Source organism: Silene latifolia, chromosome X (assembly GCF_048544455.1).
Source record: "Silene latifolia isolate original U9 population chromosome X, ASM4854445v1, whole genome shotgun sequence".
Classification (NCBI taxonomy): domain Eukaryota; kingdom Viridiplantae; phylum Streptophyta; class Magnoliopsida; order Caryophyllales; family Caryophyllaceae; genus Silene; species Silene latifolia.
In genome coordinates, this window is record NC_133537.1 from 272,962,541 (window position 1) to 272,985,325 (window position 22,785).

General features: G+C 42.2%; 2 protein-coding genes across 2 annotated transcripts; both read right to left on the reverse strand.

Moving 5' to 3' along the window:
• Positions 1-8,958: 8,958 nt before the first annotated feature.
• On the reverse strand, positions 8,959-10,620 carry LOC141620118 (uncharacterized). The gene is made up of 2 exons (XM_074437070.1): positions 9,847-10,620; positions 8,959-9,549 (listed from the first exon to the last, which is right to left on the reverse strand). The coding sequence occupies exons 1-2, from the start codon at positions 10,618-10,620 to the stop codon at positions 8,959-8,961; spliced, it is 1,365 nt and encodes a 454-aa protein (XP_074293171.1).
• Positions 10,621-17,153: 6,533 nt separating this feature from the next.
• Positions 17,154-19,637, reverse strand: LOC141621817 (uncharacterized). The gene is made up of 4 exons (XM_074438022.1): positions 18,920-19,637; positions 18,574-18,729; positions 17,806-18,442; positions 17,154-17,715 (listed from the first exon to the last, which is right to left on the reverse strand). The coding sequence occupies exons 1-4, from the start codon at positions 19,297-19,299 to the stop codon at positions 17,473-17,475; spliced, it is 1,416 nt and encodes a 471-aa protein (XP_074294123.1). The 5' UTR covers positions 19,300-19,637; the 3' UTR covers positions 17,154-17,472.
• Positions 19,638-22,785: the final 3,148 nt, after the last annotated feature.

Sequence of the window (22,785 nt, forward strand, 5' to 3'; positions counted from 1 at the left end):
ATGGGAACAAGGCTAATTCGGGGACTAAATATGCTCTAATTATGGTCACATCAACAGGTAAAAGAGCCCTAATATATTTGAGGACCAAGTCTCCTTCCTTGATGTTCCTTGGCTTAACCCTTTTGTTGAAGGCTCGTTTGATACGCGCCTGGTATGTTTGCACATTATGTAATGCACGTAACCTTCGTTCATCCAGGAGGATGAGTTCTTCATATCTATCCCTCTTCCACTCGGCTTCGGGTATTTGACTTTCGAGTAAAATACGCAAGGATGGTATTTCTAGCTCAACTGGTTGTACGGCTTCCATGCTGTAGGTCAAATAGAAAGGAGTAGCCCCATTGGGTGTCCTAACGGATGTACGGTATCCCCATAAAGCGAAGGGTATCTTGCTTGGCCAATCTCTATAGTTGTCAATCATTTTCTTAAGAATCGTGACAACGTTTTTGTTTGCTGCCTCTACCGCGCCATTGGTTTATGGTCTGTATGGCGAGGAGTGGTGATGCTTGATTTTATACTTGGCTAGCAATTGTTCAGTCTCAGCTTGGAAATGTGATCCATTGTCACTGATGATCTCATGTGGGCAACCATATCGACAGATGATATTGGTTTGTATGAACTTTGCCACGTTCTTGGCCGTAAGACTGGTGTAGGAAGCCGCTTCTACCCCATTTGGTTAAATAATCGATTTCTACTAGGATGAAACAGTGACCTCCTGTTCCGGCTGGAGTGATTTTGCCGATGATGTCAATTCCCCAAGCAGAAAATGGCCATGGGGATGTCATGGTGTAAATCAATGAAGGAGGAACATGTTGCACATTCCCAAAGATTTGACAATTATGGCAATGTCTTACATATTTGATACAATCAGATTCCATCGTGGTCTAATAATACCCTAAACGTGTGATTTTCTTTGCCATCATGGGTCCACTCATGTGAGGGCCACATTCTCCATCATGGACTTCTTCCATCACTTTCCGTGCCTGTGAATGATCAAGACAACGTAGGATTATACTAAGAGGTGTTCTCTTCTATAGCTCTCCTTGCATGAGAACGTACTGGGAAGCAAGCAAGTGGATAACGCGTTGTCCCCTTTTGTCCATTTCTGGTGGATAGGTGTCATTGAGTTTGAAGTTCAGGATTGCTTGGAACCAAGGTTCCTCCGTAATTTCCTCTTCATCAGTGATTTGGTGCACATAAGCTGGCTCTGATCGTCGTTCGATGCACAAAGGCATTTCTACCATGCTATCCGGCATATTAATCAAAGATGCGAGTTTTGCAAGAGCATCCGCAAATTGATTTTCTTCTCGAGGTAGATGTAAGTAGGTTACTTGATCGAAGAATTGGGCAACTTGGTCTATTCTGGCTTGATAAGGTGCTAGGATTTCGCTTCGGATTTTCCAAGATCCCGTAATTTGATTGATGATCAAAGAGATCCCCATGTACTCGAAGATTCTTGATGCCTAAACTTACTGCCGCTTGCAATCCAATGAGACAGCCAGATTCTCGGCGTTATTTGTCACCTCGAAGTCGAGTTTGACAGAGATTGGTGTATGCTCGCCTTCTGGAGAAATGAGCAACACTCCTATTCCAAATCCTCTTACATTTGATGCCCCATCAAAATAGAGGTCCCAGGAGTCTACATCTGTCTGGAGTATATCCTCATCCGGAAATGATCAGGTGTCTATCGTTTGTGTATCATTACTGGGATTTTCTGCGAAGAATTCGGCAACGGCGCACCCTTTTATGACTTTCAAAGGCACATACTTGAGATCGAACTCATAGAGCATCAAAGTCCATCTCGCTAGACGTCCATTGAGAATGGGTTTATCGAAGAGGTATTTAACAGGATCCATTTTGGAGAATATTTTGACTGAGTAGCTAAGCATGTAATGGCGTAGCTTCTTTGTTGCCCACACAAGAGCGAGGCATGCCTTCTCGAGTGGCGTGTATTTGCACTCGTACTCCAAGAACTTCTTACTAAGGTAGTAGATGGCTCTTTCTTCTTTTCCTACAGTTTGAGCTAGCATGGCGCCCATGGCCGTTTCAGTTACCGTGAGATATAAAACAAGAGGTTGATCTCGTTGAGGTGGCATGAGCACTGGCGGTTTGGCTAGTATTTCCTTGATTCGGTCGAAAGCCTTCTGACATTCATCATCCCACATGGTGTGATCTGTTTTCTTTAACTTCTTGAATATGGGTTCACAGATCATGGTGAGTTTCGATATGAATCGACTTATGTATTGTACCTTGCCCAGGAATCCCCTAACTTCTTTCCCTGTTTGAGGTTGCGGCATTTCGATTAGAGCTTTGATCTTTGAAGGGTCTATTTCTATACCTCGTTGGCTAACTACGTATCCCAGGAGTTTTCTAGATGTCACTCCGAATGCGCATTTCTGAGGATTGAGCCTCACGTTGTACTTCCGTAGCCTTGAGAAGAATTTGCGAAGGTTTGCAATGTGTCCCTCTCTTTCCTTGGACTTGACAATCATGTCGTCTACGTATACCTCAACTTCTTTACGCATCATGTCGTGCAAGAGCGTAGTTGCGGTGCGTTGGTATGTAGCTCCGGCGTTGATTAACCCAAACGGCATAACCGTGTAGTAATAGGTTCCCCACTGAGTGACGAAGGCGGTCTTATGCATGTCCTATAAGGCCATCTTGATCTGGTTATATCCTGCGTATCCGTCCATGAAGGATAGCAGCGCGTGATCTGCCGTATTATCCACTAATATGTCGATATGTGGTAGAGGAAAGTCATCCTTAGGACTTGCTTTGTTTAAGTCCCTAAAGTCAACACAAACACGGATTCTCCCATCCTTTTTGGGTATGGGTACTATGTTAGCTACCCAGTCTGAGTACTCGGAAGCTTTGATGAACGCGGCTTTGAATTGTTTATCGACTTCTTCTTTGATCTTGAGAGCCTATTCTGTCCTCATTCGACGAAGCTTCTGTTTTACTAGTTTGAAACCTGGTTTGATTGAGATTCTATGCTCTGCAATGTCCTTGTCGATCCCTGGCATATCTTTGTAGGACCAAGCAAAAACGTCTTTGAACTCGTGTAGGAGGTCTATGAAATTGGCCCTTTCGGTGCGGCTCAAGGTTGTCCCTATCCTAAGTTCTTGGGGTTCTAGTTCAGTTCCTACGTTGATGGGTTCAGTATTCTCTATCACTGGTCCCTCTTCCCCCTCTTGTAGTATTTCTTTGGCTATGTAGGGAGGTATTTCGATTGAGTCAGGGTCTGGGTCATTCTCATTATCATTGTGAACAGAATTGCATTCAAGATAACACGAAGAGTAAGCAGAAACTGATTTATTCATATTAAGATTTGAGAAAAATTGAAACAAAGAAACCATCTAATCTGTGGTCAGTGGCGGTAAAGGGACAACGGTTGGGACATCTCCCGAACTACTGTTGCTATTTGATACTAAGCTAGGAGAAACGAGGGGAGTGGGAATGACGATAGGAGGATACTCTCTAGGAACTTCTCTAGACTCCGACTCTGACTCTGACTCGAATTCATCGTCTTCTGGTTCTCCTTTGAACATCTCTCCTTCTTCAGTAGTGAGCTTGAAGAGTCTTCCTTGATTGTTTGTCCATTTGATCGGTTTTCTCCATCTTTTTTGTTGATTGGTGTTGGTTTCTGTGTCCAGTGTGGCAATGATCTCATCTATGATGCTTTCGGCGCTCTTGATTAAGGGAAGATCCTGGAGGTAGACGTCTTCCTCGCTATCCGCCCATATCCCATTGATCACCTCTTCTTTTGGGGAGATAAGATGTGAGCAATCTAAGGTAGATTCGTCACTTGTGATCATCAGAACTCCAAGAGGATTCTGAGTGTTATTAGGTTTACCTCCAGGTGGTATTGGTAGACGACCGTCTTCAATCATATCTTGAAGTACATTTTTCAATTTCTAGCATTTCTCTGTATCATGTCCCTTACCTCTATGGTATTCGCAGTACGAATTCTCATCCCAGAATTTGGATTTCTTTTATGGTGCGGGTGTAGGGCCTATGGGTTGAAGTTTACCCAGCTTCATCAACCTTTTCAGAGCGTTGGAATATGTGTCCCCTAGATTTTTGAATTTCCTTAGAGGGGTACTCTTCTTAGATGGCTCGGGGAGGTTAACTTCATCAGTCTTGCTAGTAAAGCCGTAAGAACGACTTGTTGAGCCTTGATATCCATGACCTATCGTTTTGGACAAGAGCCCTTTACGGATGTCATCTTCGATCCTTGTCCCTAGTACGGTCAAATCTTTAAAGGTCTTGATGTTTTGATACCTCAAATAATTCGCATAGATGGGCTTTAGGTTTTCCACGAATTTCTCCACGAGGGTGGCTTCATCCGGACGTTCAACAAGTTGAGTACAAGTCTTCCTCCACCGACTTAGAAAATCGGTGAAACCTTCTTTGTCATTTTGGGTAAGACCCTCTAAAGTGCGCATGTTGACTTGAATTTCAGCATTATCCGCATATTGTTTAGCAAACTCGACTGCGGCATCATCCCAAGTAGCGATTTTCTTGTGTTCTAGCGAATAGAACCATTGTTTTGGGATGGTGTCAAGAGATGAAGGAAAGATCCTTAAGAACATCTCGGGTTTAATGCCTTTAATAGACATGTAATCCTTGAAGGCACGGATATGGTTCAAAGGGTTTTCATGCCCCTTGAATTTAGGGATATCCGTCATGTTGAAGTTGGTTGGCAACTTGGAACTCACAGCCTCATATTTGCGATTGTTCTCCCTATAAATGTCATCCCCTTTGAGATACATCAATTATTCCTCCAAGTATTGGAGTCGTTTCTCGGCTGCAGTCATACCTATAGGAGGGTTTTCGTCACTGAAGTTGTTCACGAAGTCATCAGCGATCTCACTTTCTCGAGGAGGCATCCTCGTTTCCACGACATATATTCGGCCCTCGATGGTGTCAAGGCGATCATAAACTTGGTCTTGAGTAACTTGGAGACGAGCTAGCGCGGCTAGGATTTGATCATTACCATTCTGGAGTTGGTTGAAGTTCGCGTCGCTTGTTTCAGGCATCTTGGAAACTGAATAAGAGATCGACGACGAATCAAAACGCGATCGACCACTCTAGCACACTTACTCGAAAAGAAATGTTTTGACTTATGAAGTGGGAGTGTGCCACTTGTGTTAAGTGAGTTTTGAGGAAATGACAAAGTTTGAAAAATGTTGGTCCTAGTCAACTTTAGTGTAGTTGTAGGAGTGGACTCGAAGTGAGGTTTTGAAATGGGTTTTTGAGGCCCGAATTTTGACTCGACAATTAGACAGAGTTTCGACTTGTTTCGTGCTAATATTAGCCCTATATTTCGAAATTTTACATTTTGAAGAAGGATTTTGATTTTACAAAAATCGTGATGGTTTTGTTTAGAAAATGGTGATCACGTATGGTACAAACAATATACAAGCATTATAACGCGATGCTGAGTGCATTTAGAAGGGTTTTGGTTTAAAGGGTGGGTTGCCATACCGAACAATCAAACCCGAAGTCTGTGGAGAGGCTCATACCAAACAAGAGTAAGGTCGATTCCTAGTCCATTTCCTCAAGTAGTGAAAGTCCTTGATACAAACAAGAGTAAGTACCATGGTATGGATGACGTCAATCGCTATCCATCCTTAGGCCCAAATAAGAATTAGGACCGTTTAGACGGGACGATTGGTTGAATAGGTTGGGTTGGGCCTAGGAAGGCCGAATAAACGATCTAGGAAGGCCGAGTTATGAAAATCGACAATTGTCTTGTACAAACTATTCCCTAACCTTGTTCAAGTTTCACCCTTTTGGCTACACGTAAGTGTATTATCCCCAGCGCAGTCGCCAAACTGTGGATGCGGGGCCACGGGGGCGCTTGGGAAACAAGCGTTTACATTTGTGGAGTCGCCACCAATTTATTGTGGAAAATTGGAAACCGTTCGAATACCTCGTGTCATGTCAAGACACAAAGTAGTGACATGAACACCAAGAACTCGTTACCCTTAGCATTCTATGTCTAGAATGACTCTCGTGGATGCCAATGAACACGGATGTTCACAGAGATCTGGAGTAAGGGGTGAGGGTACGTATTAGGAAGCTCTTTTGATCGAACACCTAATTCCGCCCGCCTCGATAGCGGCCTCTACTAATGATTAGGGAAGTTGTCTATACTCGATATATTGTCGATTATATGCATGCAATGCAACATCCATAGATTAATCCTAACATGTGAGAATTAGACTAAGTCGGTGAACAACTAATTTATCATACAATTAATGTCAAAGTCGGGATTTAAGTTCAATTACATGTGAAGGCAGACAAGGAAATATAATAAAGAAAATTACAATAATAATACAATAAAGAAAAATTACAATAATTACATTGGGTTAATTGATTTATGTCGAAAATACTTTTAAAACGGATAATTTGGAAAAGAAAGAATAAATGAATTAACGAACAGAAATTAAGGTGATAATACGAATAATAGTTAATTAATACATAATTAGCAAACTAAGTCAAAGCAAAACGGGAGTTCAGAGACAGAAATCAACCAGGAACAGGCGCAGCAGAGCTGCGCCCTCTGGAAGAGGCGCAGCAGTTGATGCGTCTGTTCCGTGGCTCAGTTCTGGCGTGAAGCCGGAATTGCAAATCGTTAATGTTCGTTGGTGAATTTAATGATCGATTATACTATTTGACTCGGATGAAAGTGATTAGCAGATTATTTACATGTGAATAAGGGTCATGAAAATAATAAACATGGACAAAACTAATTAGGACGAATTAATTATAAGATTTAATGGATTAATTAACAAATTAATGAATTAACTAATTAATTAGGTTAAACAGGTTATTAATGATGAATTAATGATGGTGACGGTGAACAAAAGGTGGGAAATATATCAAAGAGGAATTCCAGAGACTCAATATTGACGAATCGAACCTCTAAAACCCGAATTTGACTTTAATGACGAAAACCCGCAAATATTAATTATAAGGGATTTAAGTCGGGAATTTATGATGGATTAAATATTAATGATGATGAATATATTACATGTTAGAATTATTATGCTTAAATTTTCATATGAACAATGAACAATTGAAGGAAGAAATAAAACAATCGAATCACCAAAGGACGAAGGAAGAAGAAAGGAAGCAGGAACTGCGGCAGCCTCACGAAGAGGCGCAGCGATTCTTTCGCTTCCTTTCTCGACTTGGTCATCTTCAGTAATTCGTAAAAAAGGATTTAAAGCATGATTTTATAAATCGGTTTTCGAAATACTTTCGACATAAACCTTACATTATGATTACAATAAACAAATAACAATAATAAAATAGGGATTATACACCCTCAGACTTACATGTTTGACGAAACGAGATGAACTAAGTTAACGTTTAGTGATGCCCGACTGGAATGTAGACGAAAGTGCCCTCGTAAGAGGAAATTAAACAGATTGATTAAGTTGATTATTGTGGAGTTGGTCAAATTGGTCGGTCATGCAAAACGAGGCTGGTACTCAGAAAGATCCGAGCTTACGTGGTCGAAAGTTCAAGTACGTAGACGCCAAAAAGTAAGAACGTGGTCTAGAATGCAAAGGGAGAAGAGAAGGGCGGACATTCGCGTGAGAAATATGTGAGACCGAAGGTCTCTATTTAGACTAATCACACAGAGGGAAGTAGGGTTTTCGGAGAAACTTTGAAAGTGAATCTCGAAAATATATGAAAAGATACGAAAAATACGCAGAAAAGGACTTGGGAAGAGGCGCAGCAGGCACTGCGTCTCTTAGAAGAGGCGCAGCACCTGCTGCGTCCTTTCCCAAGTGGTTTCCTCCTGCGGAAGAAATATTTCCGTGTTTAGGTTATGGAATAACGGATTTATCTTGTTTTTCTTAATATTTTGTGTGAATATTACGGGAAATTGTTTGCCAAAGATTAAAAGATTTATAAAATATGGAATAGAAATATCCGGAACATTCCAGAACATTCTGACTCGGTTTCAGAAAATGAAGACGGTTTTATGACCCGGACTCCAAATGTACTCTAATTATTGCCAAAACGACCATATCGGCACGTAGATGACAATTAAGAAGTAGACATAAGTGTTTGAGCGATCACTTGACGATAAACTTACGAACTGTCACAAATCGTTTCGCGTACTAAACATGCGGCCGAATCATCACCGGGTGGTTTGCGGGAGGTGCAGAAATGAAGTATCTACAATATCGTCCCTCTTATCTTGCAATGATGTTACCTTCTGGATTATTAAATTGAGATAATCCTCCTTAACTATCTACATGGCTGCATAGTGATGTATTATACTGATTTTGTTTGTGAGAAGCAAATTTGTCTTTTGTTTATCTCTTCTTCGTGTAGGCTCTTATCCATAAACTAATCGATCGTAGCGTGCTAATGTCTCATGTCTAGCTCTTTGTTATTTTTTCATGACAGCCACGAAATTATGCGATTATCCTTTGTAGACTAATGATCAATTAAGTTTGCCGTTATCAATCGGAGAGCTGTGATGATTTCCTTTTTTGTATAGCATTTGCAAGAGTGACAACGTTGGCGCTGCTTGGACTGGTGCTTAAGGTCACACATACCTCGTCGCTTCTGCCGGCCTGATGATATATAATGGTCAAGTATGAGTATTGTGATGTCGCGACGATTTCTATCTTCTATAGATAGCTAGCTTCGACGAAGTACTTGATACGACCATATGGGTATTACTGATTAAAATAACTCAAAAATCATCCTCCACTGCAAAAGTTTTGGCTGCTTGTTGTTTGGTGATTTCTTTCAATTTTTTTTTTTGGGTATGCAGTTTAACCTCTTGCTTAGGAGCTTTGGCGTGCAGTTTAAGCTATTGCTTAGGAGCCTCATTGTTGAGCTTCAAGAATAGTAGCGCTTCAAGAATTTTCCATTGATTGGACCGACACGCACACTGTCTTCATCAACAATCTTATAAGCACCATTTGCTTAGACTTCTTGCACCACGTATGGGCCATCCCACTTAGAGGTGAATTTACCAACTGGTTTGTGAGATGTGATGATTGGCCTTCGTACTGCAAGTACCAGGTCTCCCACTTGGAAAGAACGAGGGCGCACCGTTTTGTTTAATGCGCGTGACAACCTTGCTTGATAACATTGGAGCTTTTGTTGAGCCTTTAATCTCTTTTCATCGAGAGCTTCTAACTCTGATAATCGCAATTTGTCATTTTCGTCATCCGTGAGTCCTTCTTGAATAGCGATGCGCAAAGATGGGATCTGCAACTCTAATGGCAACACGACCTCCACTCCATACACCAATGCATACGGGGTTGCTTGAGTAGGTGTTTTGTATGTAGTACGATATGCCCACAATGCTTCACCAATCCTTTCATGCCAGTCTCGCTTTGATTTTCCTACTACTTTTCTCAACAAGTTGCAAAGGGTTTTATTGAAGGCTTCAGCCATACCATTTGCAGAAGCATTGTACATGGATGACTTGTATTGTTTGAACTTGAATTTTTCTCCCAGACTTGTCATCAGATGGTTGAAGAATTGTTTCCCATTGTCAGTTGTGATACGCTGAGGTACACCATATCTAAAGATGATCTGAGTTCGAATGACGTCCACAACATTTTCTTTCTTCACTTCCCGTAGTGTGATGGCTTCTGCCCATTTTGAGAAGTAGTCAGTGGCGGCGAGGATATACTCGTGTCCATTTGAGGCCTTTGGAGTAAGAGGTCCCACAACATCAAGTCCCCAAGCTTCAAAGGGCCATGAAGAAACAGTGGGGTGCAACGGCTCTGGCGACTGGTGTATGAAGTTTGCGTAGAATTGACAAGGTTCACATTTTTTCGCGAAGTCCATACAATCTTGCACCATGGTTGGCCAGTAATACCCCATTCTCTTTACACGATCGTGAAGTTTAGGCCCAGATTGATGAGCGCCACAAATGCCAGAGTGAGCTTCATGCATTGCTTCAGTAGCTTCGTCTTTGCTTAGACACCTCAACCATTGACTTGAGAAAGAACGTCTGTAGAGTGTCCCTTTATAGTGAATGAACTTTGGAGCACGTCGACGTATTTCTCCCTTGTGTCTGGGGTCGTCGGGTAGTTTTTGGTGGTCCAAGAAATCAATGAAAGGTTGACGCCAGTCATCTTCATCAACTGTATAGACGCATATCATGTTGGTTGTATCTACATTTTCTTCTCTTTCAAGCAATGATACTACCCAACGATTGCAGACTGGGACTTGCATAGACTCTTCTGCCCCCAATGCCAAAGTGGCTGCAAGATTAGCAAGTGCGTCGGCCAACTTATTGGCACTCCTTGGTACATGACCAACATGGATGTCGTCAAGTTGATTCAGCAGTTGTAATGCCCGTTGATGGTAGGGAATCAAGTCTTCCTTTTTCACTTCATATTCTCCAAGGACTTGGTTGACCACCAGCTTTGAGTCTCCATATATGTCCATATCCCTGACACCTATTTCGATCGCCATTTGAAGGCCGAGTATGAGAGCTTGGTATTCTGCCATATTATTTGTGCACAACTGAGTGAGTGTAAAGGCATATGGCATGAGATGATTTTGTGGAGTTACGAATACAACTCCAGCTCCAGCTCCATCTTGCCTTGCAGCACCATCAAAGTACATTTGCCATGGAGGTAGGGATGATCAGCAAAGAAGTCAGCAATAGCTTGACCTTTCACCACCTTTTGAGGCACGAACACCAAGTCGTACTACTTAAGTAACACTGCCCATTTCGCAAGTCTTCCAGACAAGACTGGTCTTGAGAGTATGTACTTGATTGGATCAGCTTTTGAGACCACATGTATGGTATGCGCCTGCATGTAGTGCCTCAACTTCTGGATGGCGAACACCAGAGCAAGACATATTTTCTCTATGGGCGAGTAATTTAATTCAGCTCCCACCAAGGTATGACTCAAGTAGTAGAGTGCTCTCTCCTTGCGGTCTTCAATTTCTTGAGCACACATTGCCCCCAGTGAGCGCTCTTGTGCAGCGATGTAGAGGACAAGCGGCTTTCCTGGAACTGGTGCCCCCAGCACTGGTGCACTGGCCAAGTACTTCTTGATCCTATCAAAAGCATTTTTTCACTTTTCATCCCATTGGAATGGAGCATCCTTTTTCATGAGATGGCTGAATGGTTGGCAACGTCCTGCTAGGTTAGATATGAATCTCCGAATGTATGCCAAACGTCCCTGCAATCCGCGCAACTCTTTCAACGTCTTTGGTTTTGGCATTTCGTTGATGGCTTTGATTTTTGTTTGATCAATTTCAATGCCTCTGTGCCTGACCACAAACCCTAAGAATTTCCCAGATGTGACGCCAAATGAACACTTGAGTGGATTCATCTTGAGTTGACATTTTCTAAGTCTTTCAAAGACGGCTCGAAGGTCTTTGGTATGGTCTTCTCTTTTCTTTGATTTGACAACCACATCATCAACATAACACTCTATTGTTTTATGCAGCATGTCATCGAATATCTTTTGCATTGCGCGTTGGTACGTAGCGCCAGCATTCTTCAATCCAAACGGCATGACCGTGTAGCAGAAGATTCCTTTTGGGGTTCGAAAACCTGTTGCTTCTTGATCTTCAGGTGCCATATGTATTTGATTATAACCAACCATACAATCCATGAATGAGAGTGCTTCATGACCAGTGGTTGCGTCAATCATCAATTCTGTAACTGGCAAAGGGAAATCATCCTTCGGGCATTAATCATTAAGGTCTCTGAAGTCGACACATATGCGCAATTGTCCATTCTTCTTTCTGACTGGGACAATGTTTGCTATCCAGGTAGAATATCTGACTTTGCGAATGAAACCTGCTTCTATGAGTTTGTTGACTTCCTTTTCAATTTCAGGTACAAGCTCTGGCCTGAAACGACGTTGAGGCTGCTTTTTGGGATTGGTGCCCTTCTTGATTGCTAAACGATGAACTGCAACTTTTGGGTTGAGCCCAGGCATCTCTTTAGAGCTCCAAGCGAAGACATCTCTTTACTCGACCAATAACTTGTACTCCTCTTCTTCTTCTTTAGTCAGTAGAGCACTAACATAAATGGGGCGAGGATCTTCAGTAGTTCCCAAGTTGAGTTCCTTGAGTTCATCCACAGTTGATTGCCCCCCGTCTTCAAGTGTCTCAGGGACCTCGTCTGCCTCAACTTCTTCGTTCTAGTCAGGTATCTCTTCTACTGTGATGTGATATGACGACGTTGTAATTTCTAAGTCACTTGACTTCTTTGCATCACAAGGACGTGAAAATGAAGTCACAAGCTCTTCGGCATTCTTTTGCTGACCAGTAAGAACTAGTACGCGCCTCCTTGCTTTGAGTGGCTCATGCTGGATGATATCCACTACTTGCATACGCTTCATGCGAGATGGTATTGCGCTTCTCAAGTCATCACTTACTCTTACTTCTTCTTCATTTTGTTTTGCAGAAGTTGAGAGAGGACGACCCTCATCAATATTATTCTCGGGAGCCCCTAGTCGACTGAAGACCGTTTTTGATGAAGCGCCCAAGCGATCATGGATTGTGCATTTCTTGCTTGTGTGCAACGAGGGCGTTGATGTTTTGACTTCACTTTCACCTTGATTGCCAAGCCTAGCGAGGACAGAAGTGTGTTTGATTGGAGCACTTGGCCTTCCCAGCCTTGTAAATACGGAAGGGCGAGACTTTCCTGCAGGTGGACTTATTCGATCAAAGACTGAAGATGAATGCATCTTTTCTTCTTCTTCTTCTTCTTCTTCTTCTTCTTCTTCTTCTTCTTCTTCTTCTTCTTCTTCTTCTTCATTTTCTTCGACCTCTTCCACTGTGATGTGCTGAGAAGATGTAGTAGCCCCTTTTCTATGAGCACCAATCTTCACAGGTGCAGGAGATTCATATCCGGGCCCGGCCCTAGTCACCATGAAGCTCCCATCTTGCTTGAACACTTCATGTTGCGCTTTGTTAAGACCATACGGCTCAACTTCTATAACTTTGCCGAGAGGAGTCGGATTTGTAAAGTCATATTCAGCCTTTGCCAGTAGCTTGTAAGCATTGGAATCAAATATCCCCTTATTTTCCTCACTTGATGGTTGACTGGATGAACAAACGAAACCAGTTGGAGGAGGTCTCACAATCTTTGTTTGGGATGAACTTGGTAGAGGTGTAACGACTTTGGCCACCCACTCTTGCTTGATCACCTGACCTGACTTTTTATCCTTAGGCTCTGTCTTTGGTGCCAGACACTCTGCAAAAGGACTTTCTCCATCTTTACGGCGAGACTTCGGGATGTAGCGTAGTACGGGTGGTGTAGTTTTCTGCGTAGTCTCTTGCTTCTTGGGTGATGCAACATGAGTAGCTGTTTTGCTGGCCTTGTCTGCATCTTTCTTAACAAATTTTCTTTAGCAAGACTTGCTGCAGCATCTTCTTTGATGATGTTCTTTTCCCGCTTACCTCCTTTTCCTGTTGAAGAGATGATGGTTGGCATGAATTCACTAGAAGTACCATTCTTTTCAAAGAATTTTGCATCTGCGAAGAAAGATTCAACCTTAGAGAAGGGTTTTGCATCTCCGTCTATTTTCTTTTCGCCACCACGATAATACTTCAAGCATTGATGGAGGGTTGAGGCGACAACTCCATTCTCGTGCTTCCAAGGTCGTCCTAGCAACAATTTGAATGATGTCTTGCCATCCATGACATGGAACAATGTGTCAGAAGACAGATCACCCAGTGTAAGGTTCACGCGGAACATACCAACTGCACGCTCCCCATTCAAGTTGAAGCCATGAATCATTGTTCGACTACTAGAGAGTTCATCCATCGTGATCCCTAATTCGTTCATGGTGGCTTTTGGCATGAGATTAACTCCTGAGCCTCCATCTATTAAGATACGCTTGACCTTTTGCCCTCGGATGTACCCAGACATATAAAGTGGCCTGTTGTGAGGGTTGGATCCAAGGAGTAAATCCTCATCTGAAAAACTCAAGGCTACTGCAGGAGACACATCCAGTTGATTGCTTGACAGGCTCGATTTTGTCTTTCATCTTTCCCGCGTACAACTCCGGTTTCTCAAGTCCTTGAATTATCAGCTGACGCTTCTCCTTAGGTAGATGAAAGATTTGCTTCCACCCCATGTTTGTAGGAAGGGCGTCAAGAGCAGCCACTATTTCGTTCTCCTTTTCAGAATGCAACTGTTGTGGCAATACCGCATCATCTGGGCCTCCTTCCTCTATCTTGTTTTTATCATCACTACCTTCCGTAGCTGAGACGGTGCACACGGTAACCTTGTTTAAGAAGTCTTGTGGGAAGAATTCTTTTCAGGTGATGGGACTCGGTGGTTCTTGCTCAAGTATATCGATAGACAAGACATGTGGTTTGACCACTGTTTTGGACTTTTTCTTTCCCTTCGTCTTGCGAGGTTTCATCTTCTTTGATTGTTTTCTTCGACGGTGAACAAGTTGCGTTGTCTGCCTTGTTTGTTTCTTTGACTTCTTGCGCGTAACCAAAGTCCAACCTTCATCGCCATCTTCATGCTTCTTTTCCTCATTCTTATCCTGAGGAGGTAGTTTTTCTTCCAATGACATTGGAGGTAGCGACGACAATGACCCTTGGATCCGTAATGTTACAGGCTCAAAACTTCCGAACTGCAACATATACACACACTGTCCTTGTCGTATAATTGGCTCGTCAGGTTGCTCCAAGACTACAGTAGTTTGATTTTTGGTTACTGTGTCATCCAAGTCAAGAATGATCTTTCCTTCCTTGGAGAGCTGCATGATCTTCTCCTTGAGTGTGATACACTTTTCAATAGGGTGACTCACCAGCCTGTGATAACGACAGTAATTGGGATCGTTTGTCTTGTTTGCTTGCTCAGGGCACTTAGACTCTGGCAATTGTATAACCTTCTTCTCTAAGAGGTCATCGAGCATCCCAGACAAGTCAGAATCCAGGAATGGGTATTTCTTAGCCTGCAACTCTTTCAATGTAGGCCTGTCTCGTTGGTAGTTATAAGAGAATGACTCTTTCTTCTTTTCATACTTAGGCTTTGACGAGATTTTCACAGGTGCACTGCTGGTTTCGACGACCATTGTCTCCTTTATCGATGACTTGGCGCCCTTGTCAGTTTTCTTGAACTCCTTCTTTTCACTTGGCGCCTTGGAAGAAGTTGGTCGAGCACTGCCATGTTCTTTGATTGTGATCTCCATGTCATGGGCACGGGTAGCCATATCTTTGAAGCTCTTCGGCATGATCCCTTTCAAGATGTAGAGAATGTCCCAGTTCATCCCGTTGACACACATTTCAACTGCTGACGTTTCACTTAAGTGATCTTTGCATTCCAGACTCAGCGCACCCCACTTGTTGATGTAATCGACGACAGGCTCGTCTTTCCATTGAGTTGTTTTTGTCAACTCGCTCATGCTGACGACGCGCCTGGTGCTGTAGAACCTGTTGAGGAATTCGTCTTCCATGCGACCCCAGCTGTCAATTGACTCAGAGTCCAGATCCGTGTACCAGTCGAACGCGATCCCTTTGAGCGAACGCACAAACTGCTTCACCAAACGATCACCTTCTGTCCCAGCATTGTTGCATGTCTCGACGAAGTGGGCGATGTGTTGCTTTGGGTTCCCCTTCCCGTCGAACTGCTGAAATTTTGGAGGCTGATAACTAGATGGCATGCGTAGACTGTCAATCCTCTTAGTATAAGGCTTGATGTAGCGTCCACTGCTTGCCGAGCTATCACCTAACTGACACTTGATCGTCTTGGCTATTAACTCCTGCAGCTTCTCTTCAGTGAAGGCACTGATCTCATTGTTTGGCTTTCCAATGTCATCCTCGCCAACTTCTTTATCACTACCAACATCCTTGTCGGTGTCACTATGCTCGCTGTCGGCCTTCCTGTCACGGAGTGCCACCACCTCTTTTTGGAGCTCATCAATTTTCCTGTTCTTTTCTTCATTCTCCTTCATCGTCTTTTCAAGGAGATCATTCATTTTCTGCATTCGATCCTCAAGAGTATCGCCACTTATCACCATAACAGAAGCAACGTTAGGAGTTGAGGTTTCTTTCTTCTTTGGCGACACCTTGGATTTGCAAGGGGAAAGCCTTTTTGTCATCCTTAACACTTCTAACCTCCTCGCGTGAAGGAGAAAGAGGCAGCCAGGAGTGCTGTAGCAGCAGCAGCTATGGAGGCGACAGAGATCTTACGTGGCCTAGTAGGGACGTGTGCGGAGCGTAGACTGGCAGCAACAACATTGACAGCAGCCTTCTTCGCCATTCTTCTTGTGGTGATGCCAACTGACTGCGCAGCAGATGAGGTAGCAGCAATGGGAGTACCCTGCAGGATATCTGCGTAGGTCTTCTTTGATGCACTGGAGGAGATGCTTTGATTGATAGACATCTTCTTGTTTTGGTAGACTTGAATAAAACAGCAGTAGAGATGAGAGGTAGAGATTTTCACGTCGGGTTCACCAAAATTTGTAACAGCAAATTTTGTATCGCAAAATAAATGTAATACAAAATAGGAAACAAATGAATTTTTATTAATATAAGAAAGTTTATGTGTACAATCTCTAATGTATCCTCTGATTCTAAATGCCGTGGTAGATTACGTAAACGCTGTCTGTAATAGAGGCGCGAACGTTGTATTTGAATGACACTTGTAGAGGTTGTATGCACTCTGTAGGAGGTGTCGATTTGTATTCTTGAGAGGGTCACTGCGACTTGTTCTCTCTTGAATGTTGTAACTTGAACTTGAATTTCTTGGACAGGCGGCACAGTTTTGGTGTGCTTGTTGACTGCTTCCAGATGTGTCTTGTAGAGAGAATTTATAGAGCTTTTGTGTCTTCTTCTCTCTGAAATTTACGATTATGATTTCTCTCCCATTGAAATGAATGGGAATGACTCTATTTATAGAGTTTTAATTCTCCTTGGTGGACTTTGACATTCACAAGCCCATTTATGGGTTTATTAGTGAACTTGGCCCAAATTTGATCTTTTTCGGATCTAATGATCCGGATAACCCATTTTGTAATCCGAGTCGACCCGATTTAATCGGGCAAATTAATTAAATAGAGCTAGAATTTAATATTAACTCAGATTTAATTGATTTACTTTATTTTTTCAGCACACGAACCAAAAAACAAATTACTCTTATTGAATTTTGGTATATTATAACAGTTTAAAGGTTAAGAAATAAACAAATATTGAACTTGGATAATTGCAATGTCAATGAGGGAAATAGACATCACATGAAGCTTTGCCATTTGATTACTGGTCCATAGGATCAAAACTACATAAACATTGAGGATACAAGATTAAAAGTGCATATTATTTACAGCTACCCTATGTTTATTCACTGGTGTACCCATTGCAAAAACTCTGTTAAACTTGCACCAACCAGAAGTCCCAAAACCCCCCTCCCCCCAAACAAACAAAAAAAAAAAAACACAAATTTTCGACAAAAGGGGTGGTATATTATACTTATTTGATGGACCGTATTCTCGTCTAGGTTGATTTAGGCCAATCCTTCTCCTTGACTTGAGTCTGCATCCCCGGCCCAGCCACAAGCTGGCTAGTCTGCTGTGCTATCTCTACTATTGTTTCCCCTATTGCCCCTAGCACTCCTGGTTCGCTTTCTCTCATCTCTTCCGATCCTCCCATTATTCCCCTTCCTATGTCTTTGACAGTCTCCGTCGCTTCCTGCATCTTCTCACCAACTCCTCCACCAGAGGTAGCATGCGTCCCCTCCTACAATCGCAACATGACACAAAACTATATTAGCCTTGGTTCTTAACCTTACAGATTTGGAAAACTGTGGAATGGAATCATAAGAATTACCTGAGCATAGTACTGTAATTGCTTCTCTTCTTTATACCTCTCGGCTTCCATCTTCTTCCTAGCAGTATAATCTGCTAGCTTCTCCCCTGCATCAACGGCCGTATCCTTTGCCATGACGACAGGAACCTCGGCCAGCTCAGCAGCCTTATGAGCAGCACTGGCCACCACATCCTTAGTCTTACCAACCACACTGCCAGCCATCTTGGTAGCCTCCACCGCAATCTCAGTAGTCTTGTGTGCCACACCCCAGCCTGCTACAACCGCCTGATCCTTGACTCCCTCTGCCACCTTCCCTGCATAACCAGCTGCTACTGCCGCCTTCTCTACCGCCACGTCTTTTGCTACTGCAGCTTTCTCGCCCACATACCCGGCTACACTCTTAGTGGTGCTGACTGTTGTGTCCTTAGCCTGCACAGCCTTCTCGCTAGCATACTCGGAGGCTCGCTGAGTCCCAGCCTTTGTTTTCTGACCTGCACTCGAAAGGGTCTCTTTGACTGGGGCCAGCTCCTCTGAAAGGTATTGGGTTGTTGCTCCGACCCTGTCCCGTGTTATGGCTGCTGCTGACCCATGTCCGTGCTTTGCCGATTCTTTGGCTGCATAAGCAGCATTTGCAGCCTCTTCCTTGGCTTTGGCATATCTTATTAAATATAAAACCCAGAAACAGGAACAAAAACAATATAAGAACACGGTTTGGCCATAAAAACACGCATTTTCAGATTTCATGAAAAGCAGTCAAACTCAGAGCCTCCGAGTTTGGGATTTAAGTACCTCTCCTCAGCAGCTCGAATGGCATCCATTGAGTTCTGCTGCGCAGTTTGTCTATACTGAGTAACTTGTTCCAGAGAAGGAGGAGTCTGGTGCTTCTCTTGGTGATGCTCTTCTCGCGTCCGTGTGCCAGCACCGTGTTGCTTCGATTGGGCATACCTATTTCCACACACATGGTCAGAGTCAGAGCACTACCATGATCATCTATTGGAGTATAGTATTGTCCTCTATATAAAGATACTCCCAAGGGGATTGACTAGCTAGTTTACCATCAACATTTTATTCGTTATCAGGTAATTTATCTAGTTGAAGAATGAAGACAAAATAATAAAGCTATAAGAGGCACTACCTTTGTTCGGCAATAAGATGAGCGGCCTGATCAGACGGAAGTTGATACTTGTGTTGACCATGTTCTTCCATACCAGCCCTACTCTTCCTTTGCCCCTCTTCCTCCTCAAACTTGCCTACATTACGACCTCCAACCTCAAGCCCTCCCATTTTACCCTCAACCCACTCCAAATGCCTCTTACTTTTCACCTCCTCATCTCCCTGGTGTCGACCCGTATACTGGACACCCACGCCCACAGCGCTGCCTTCTTTACCCGCAGCGGCATCACTTGCCTTTGCGAGTTCCTCAAACTTGGTAGCTCTCTTGGGTACAATGTCTTTTTCTACATGCATCTCTCTTTCGTGCGTTGTGTTATCTCTTCTTTGCTGCTGCGATGCCATGACTTTGATCTTGCTTTTTTCTAGTGTGTTTTTTGCGTACGAATGTATGATATAGTGAGGGTATATATATATAGAGAAAGATGAGAGTAATTTACTAAGTTGGGTTTTGCTTAGTTATACGGTTTGTGGTGATCAACTATGATGAAGAGGGGAAAGGAGGGAAAGACAGCACAAGACATGCGGTGAACTGGTCAACTACTCAAAGCTGAGCTGGTGCTTAAGCTTCATGTTGAGCTACACGTGTTATATAACTTACGTTTCGACTATTCACTCCACCGGCTTGGTTTTTTCGACGATAATGTTTTTTTTTTTTTTTTACAGCAATGGACTTGTATTGAAAAGAAAAGAGTTCGAGTATAGATACGAGCTAATCAGTGACTAAGCTAATCAACCAATACATATGACTACGTAGTAAATTATGACATTAATTGTGTGAAACGTCTCAATTGGGACTTGTGTATGCGACGCCAGAACTGTTAGTAGTCGTTTGGAAGGAGGAATTGTTAGAACACATTGGATTGATGATGCCAAGTCCCTTTGTTATTTGATTGTTTGCTCTTAGTTGAAATAATTAGTGATTGAAGCAATCAAATGGACTTTCAACAATAATTCAAGATGATCAAGCTAATCAAGGAAATCAAGACAATGATATTTTCCAAGCCTTAGTCGACAAATGTAAGAGTAAGTGTAACATTCTCATTTAAGTCAAGTAATGGCAAAACCATAACAAAGATCTGTTGTCTTGTGGTTTCGGTACTATCATACGGAGGAGGAATTTCGACCAAATGTTTTTAAGTGTCAAAACTTTGCAAGCTTTAAACCTTAAACATTTGAATTTTCAAAAGCTTGAAAATAATCTGAAATTTTGGAGTCACAAACCCACTTGACTAAACCTCTATAATTGTGCAAACACCTTTTACTAAAATGGCAAAGAAGACTTATCAAACTTCTAAAGTAAGAAAAGCTTTTTGCCATTTTGGTAAATTGTCACATGTTGAGTGTAGTAGCTTAAGTTTTCTGATTTCTTAAGCCCCAAGCCTATAGTCTAACACTTACCATCACTCAAAGCTATCATTTTAATATTGGATTTAATCTTTCTAAGTTGTACTTACCTAAGACTAAATCCACTATAAATAGAGTGTCTTAGTCACATTTATTTCTTAAGACTTCCAAAGCATTTATTGTAAAAACCTTGCAAATCATTTGTGCATTTAAAGCTTTGTTCTTCAAGTGCTTGCAAAACGTTTTTCTGATTTTAAGTCTTCAAAATTGTTTTCGAAAAAGCTGTAAAACCTCCAAGTATCGAGTTCAGATCTTTGTGACATAATGAGTTTGTTCCATGATTCTCGTGTTAGATCTTCATTGTAATCTCCATGTTCATTTAAGTGAACTCTTGAGATTCAAGATTCTGTAACACCTTGAGATAGAACCCATAAACTCTTGAAGCGGAGTAGCTTTAAGTTTGAGTGCAACCGGAGTAGGTTGGCGAGTTATTTTCATTGTAAGGGGTTTAGTAGTTTGAGTAAATTTCTAAACAAGCAATAAAATAACGGTTGGACGTAGGCCTCGGAGTAGAGGCTGAACCAATTTTTAAAAATGTCGTTTGTTTGTTCATTTACTTTTACGTTCTTCCACTTTGCTATTTCTCGCATGTACTTAATCAAGTTCTGTGTCACAGTCACCTATACTGTGACATAGAACTGCTGTACCTTCTTGTAAACTTACATTCAATTAAGTTTCTCAAGTCTTGTACTTTAATATTCTTTGCTTAAAGTAATTAATTATCTAAGTTAAGGATAAAATTTTTAAAAGGTACACCTAATTCACCCCCTCCCCCTCTTAGGTGTTAATCGTTCTTAGCTCTTCAGGAATGAAACTGACAATCTCATCGGTCTGGAATAGAAGTATCGCACCTTGTATTGCAAGAAGTAGAGCAATCGCAGCAGCCATAAAGTAGGAAGATGCACGAATATACAATCTCGTCAGAGAAGCAGTAGAGATATTATTCCACTAAACACAGAAAATGCCAATGTAGTGTGAGTCTTGTTGATAATTGTTGTATAGGTATAGGGGCCCGTGTAAGTTTTTATATGAATGTAATACTTATTTATTTTATGGAAATATCTTATAGCCCGAACATTTGGAGACGAAGTCATGGCCAGTACATCTCGTTCCTTAATACGCGAACCACGTAAAACAGATGACATATAGGTGAAAGAATCAAGCAGACGCCGCTTAATATCAAATATAGATACCGGGTTAGGAGGTTCAGCGTTGAAGACGACATTATTGTGATATAGCCAAATCGCTCTAATTAAGCAGGGAAATTGCCCAGCCAGTGACAGAAAGGGATTGTGAGGTTTGGCGTAACATTAAGACCGAGTGAGTCGGATTTCCAAACATGTTGGGTTACAATACAAGATATCAACGAGTGGTCTGTTGATTCCGGCCAAATTCCACACAATAAACACATGGACGAGGTGGTGAGCCCTCGCTTGGAGAGGCACGTTTGTGTTGGTAAAATATCATGGACAATTTTCCAAAAAAAGGATGAAAGTCTTTGTGGGAATCTTGAACACCATAAAATATGTCAAGGAAAAGCAGAATCAACAGAGTGTTTTATATTACTTCGAGCCTTTGCTAAGAGAAATTTATATTTGGAGAGAGAGTTGTAACGAATGTCTTCGGTATATTTCCAGTAATTAAAATCGTCCGAGAGTAAAGCGGGTGGATCTATCCCTAGAAATTTTTAGCCAATGGGCCTTCAAAAATTTGATAAACAGCAGCAGGATTCCACGAGCCATTTGGAAGGAACAGGTCTAAAAGGGACAAATGGTCTTATTGGTAATTCCTCCAAGTGCGAGGGGGTTTTCCATTTATCCAATTATCACACATCAAATTTATCGATTTCATATTCCCAATTTTCTAGACAATACCATCAGCGCAGGAGTGAGCGATAGAGCACAAGTGTGACCAGAAGGTGGAAGGCGAGGATACTCGTGGTTTTTTTAAAAGGAATAGGAAGATCTTTTCTGTATTTGGAGGTGAAAACTCGTGGTAACAGAGTTTTAGGAGTGTCATGAATGCGCCAGAATTGCTTTAAAAGGGAAGCTTGATTTAGGACAGCAAGATTCTTGATTCCCAGACCGCCTTCTGTAGGTGCTATGATCGTGTCCTTTGGAAGCTCGTCTATCGATTTATGTTGTATGTGTTTTCTCCACCAAAAGGCAACAATCGTAGAATCAATTCTCGAGCAAACACTTGTGGGAATTGGGAGGGCGACCATAATATTGTTAAGTGAGGAAATCAAGACCGCATTAATAAGCACCAGCTTATTTGCTTGGCTCAAGTTTGGTACTCCAAAATGAGATACGAGACGTAATTCGGTCAATCAAGAACTGGAATGGAGACGTCCGTTTTCGAGGAAGATCATCAGGAACTCCTAAATAAATTCCAAAATTGTCAGAAGTATTCATATGAAAAGTT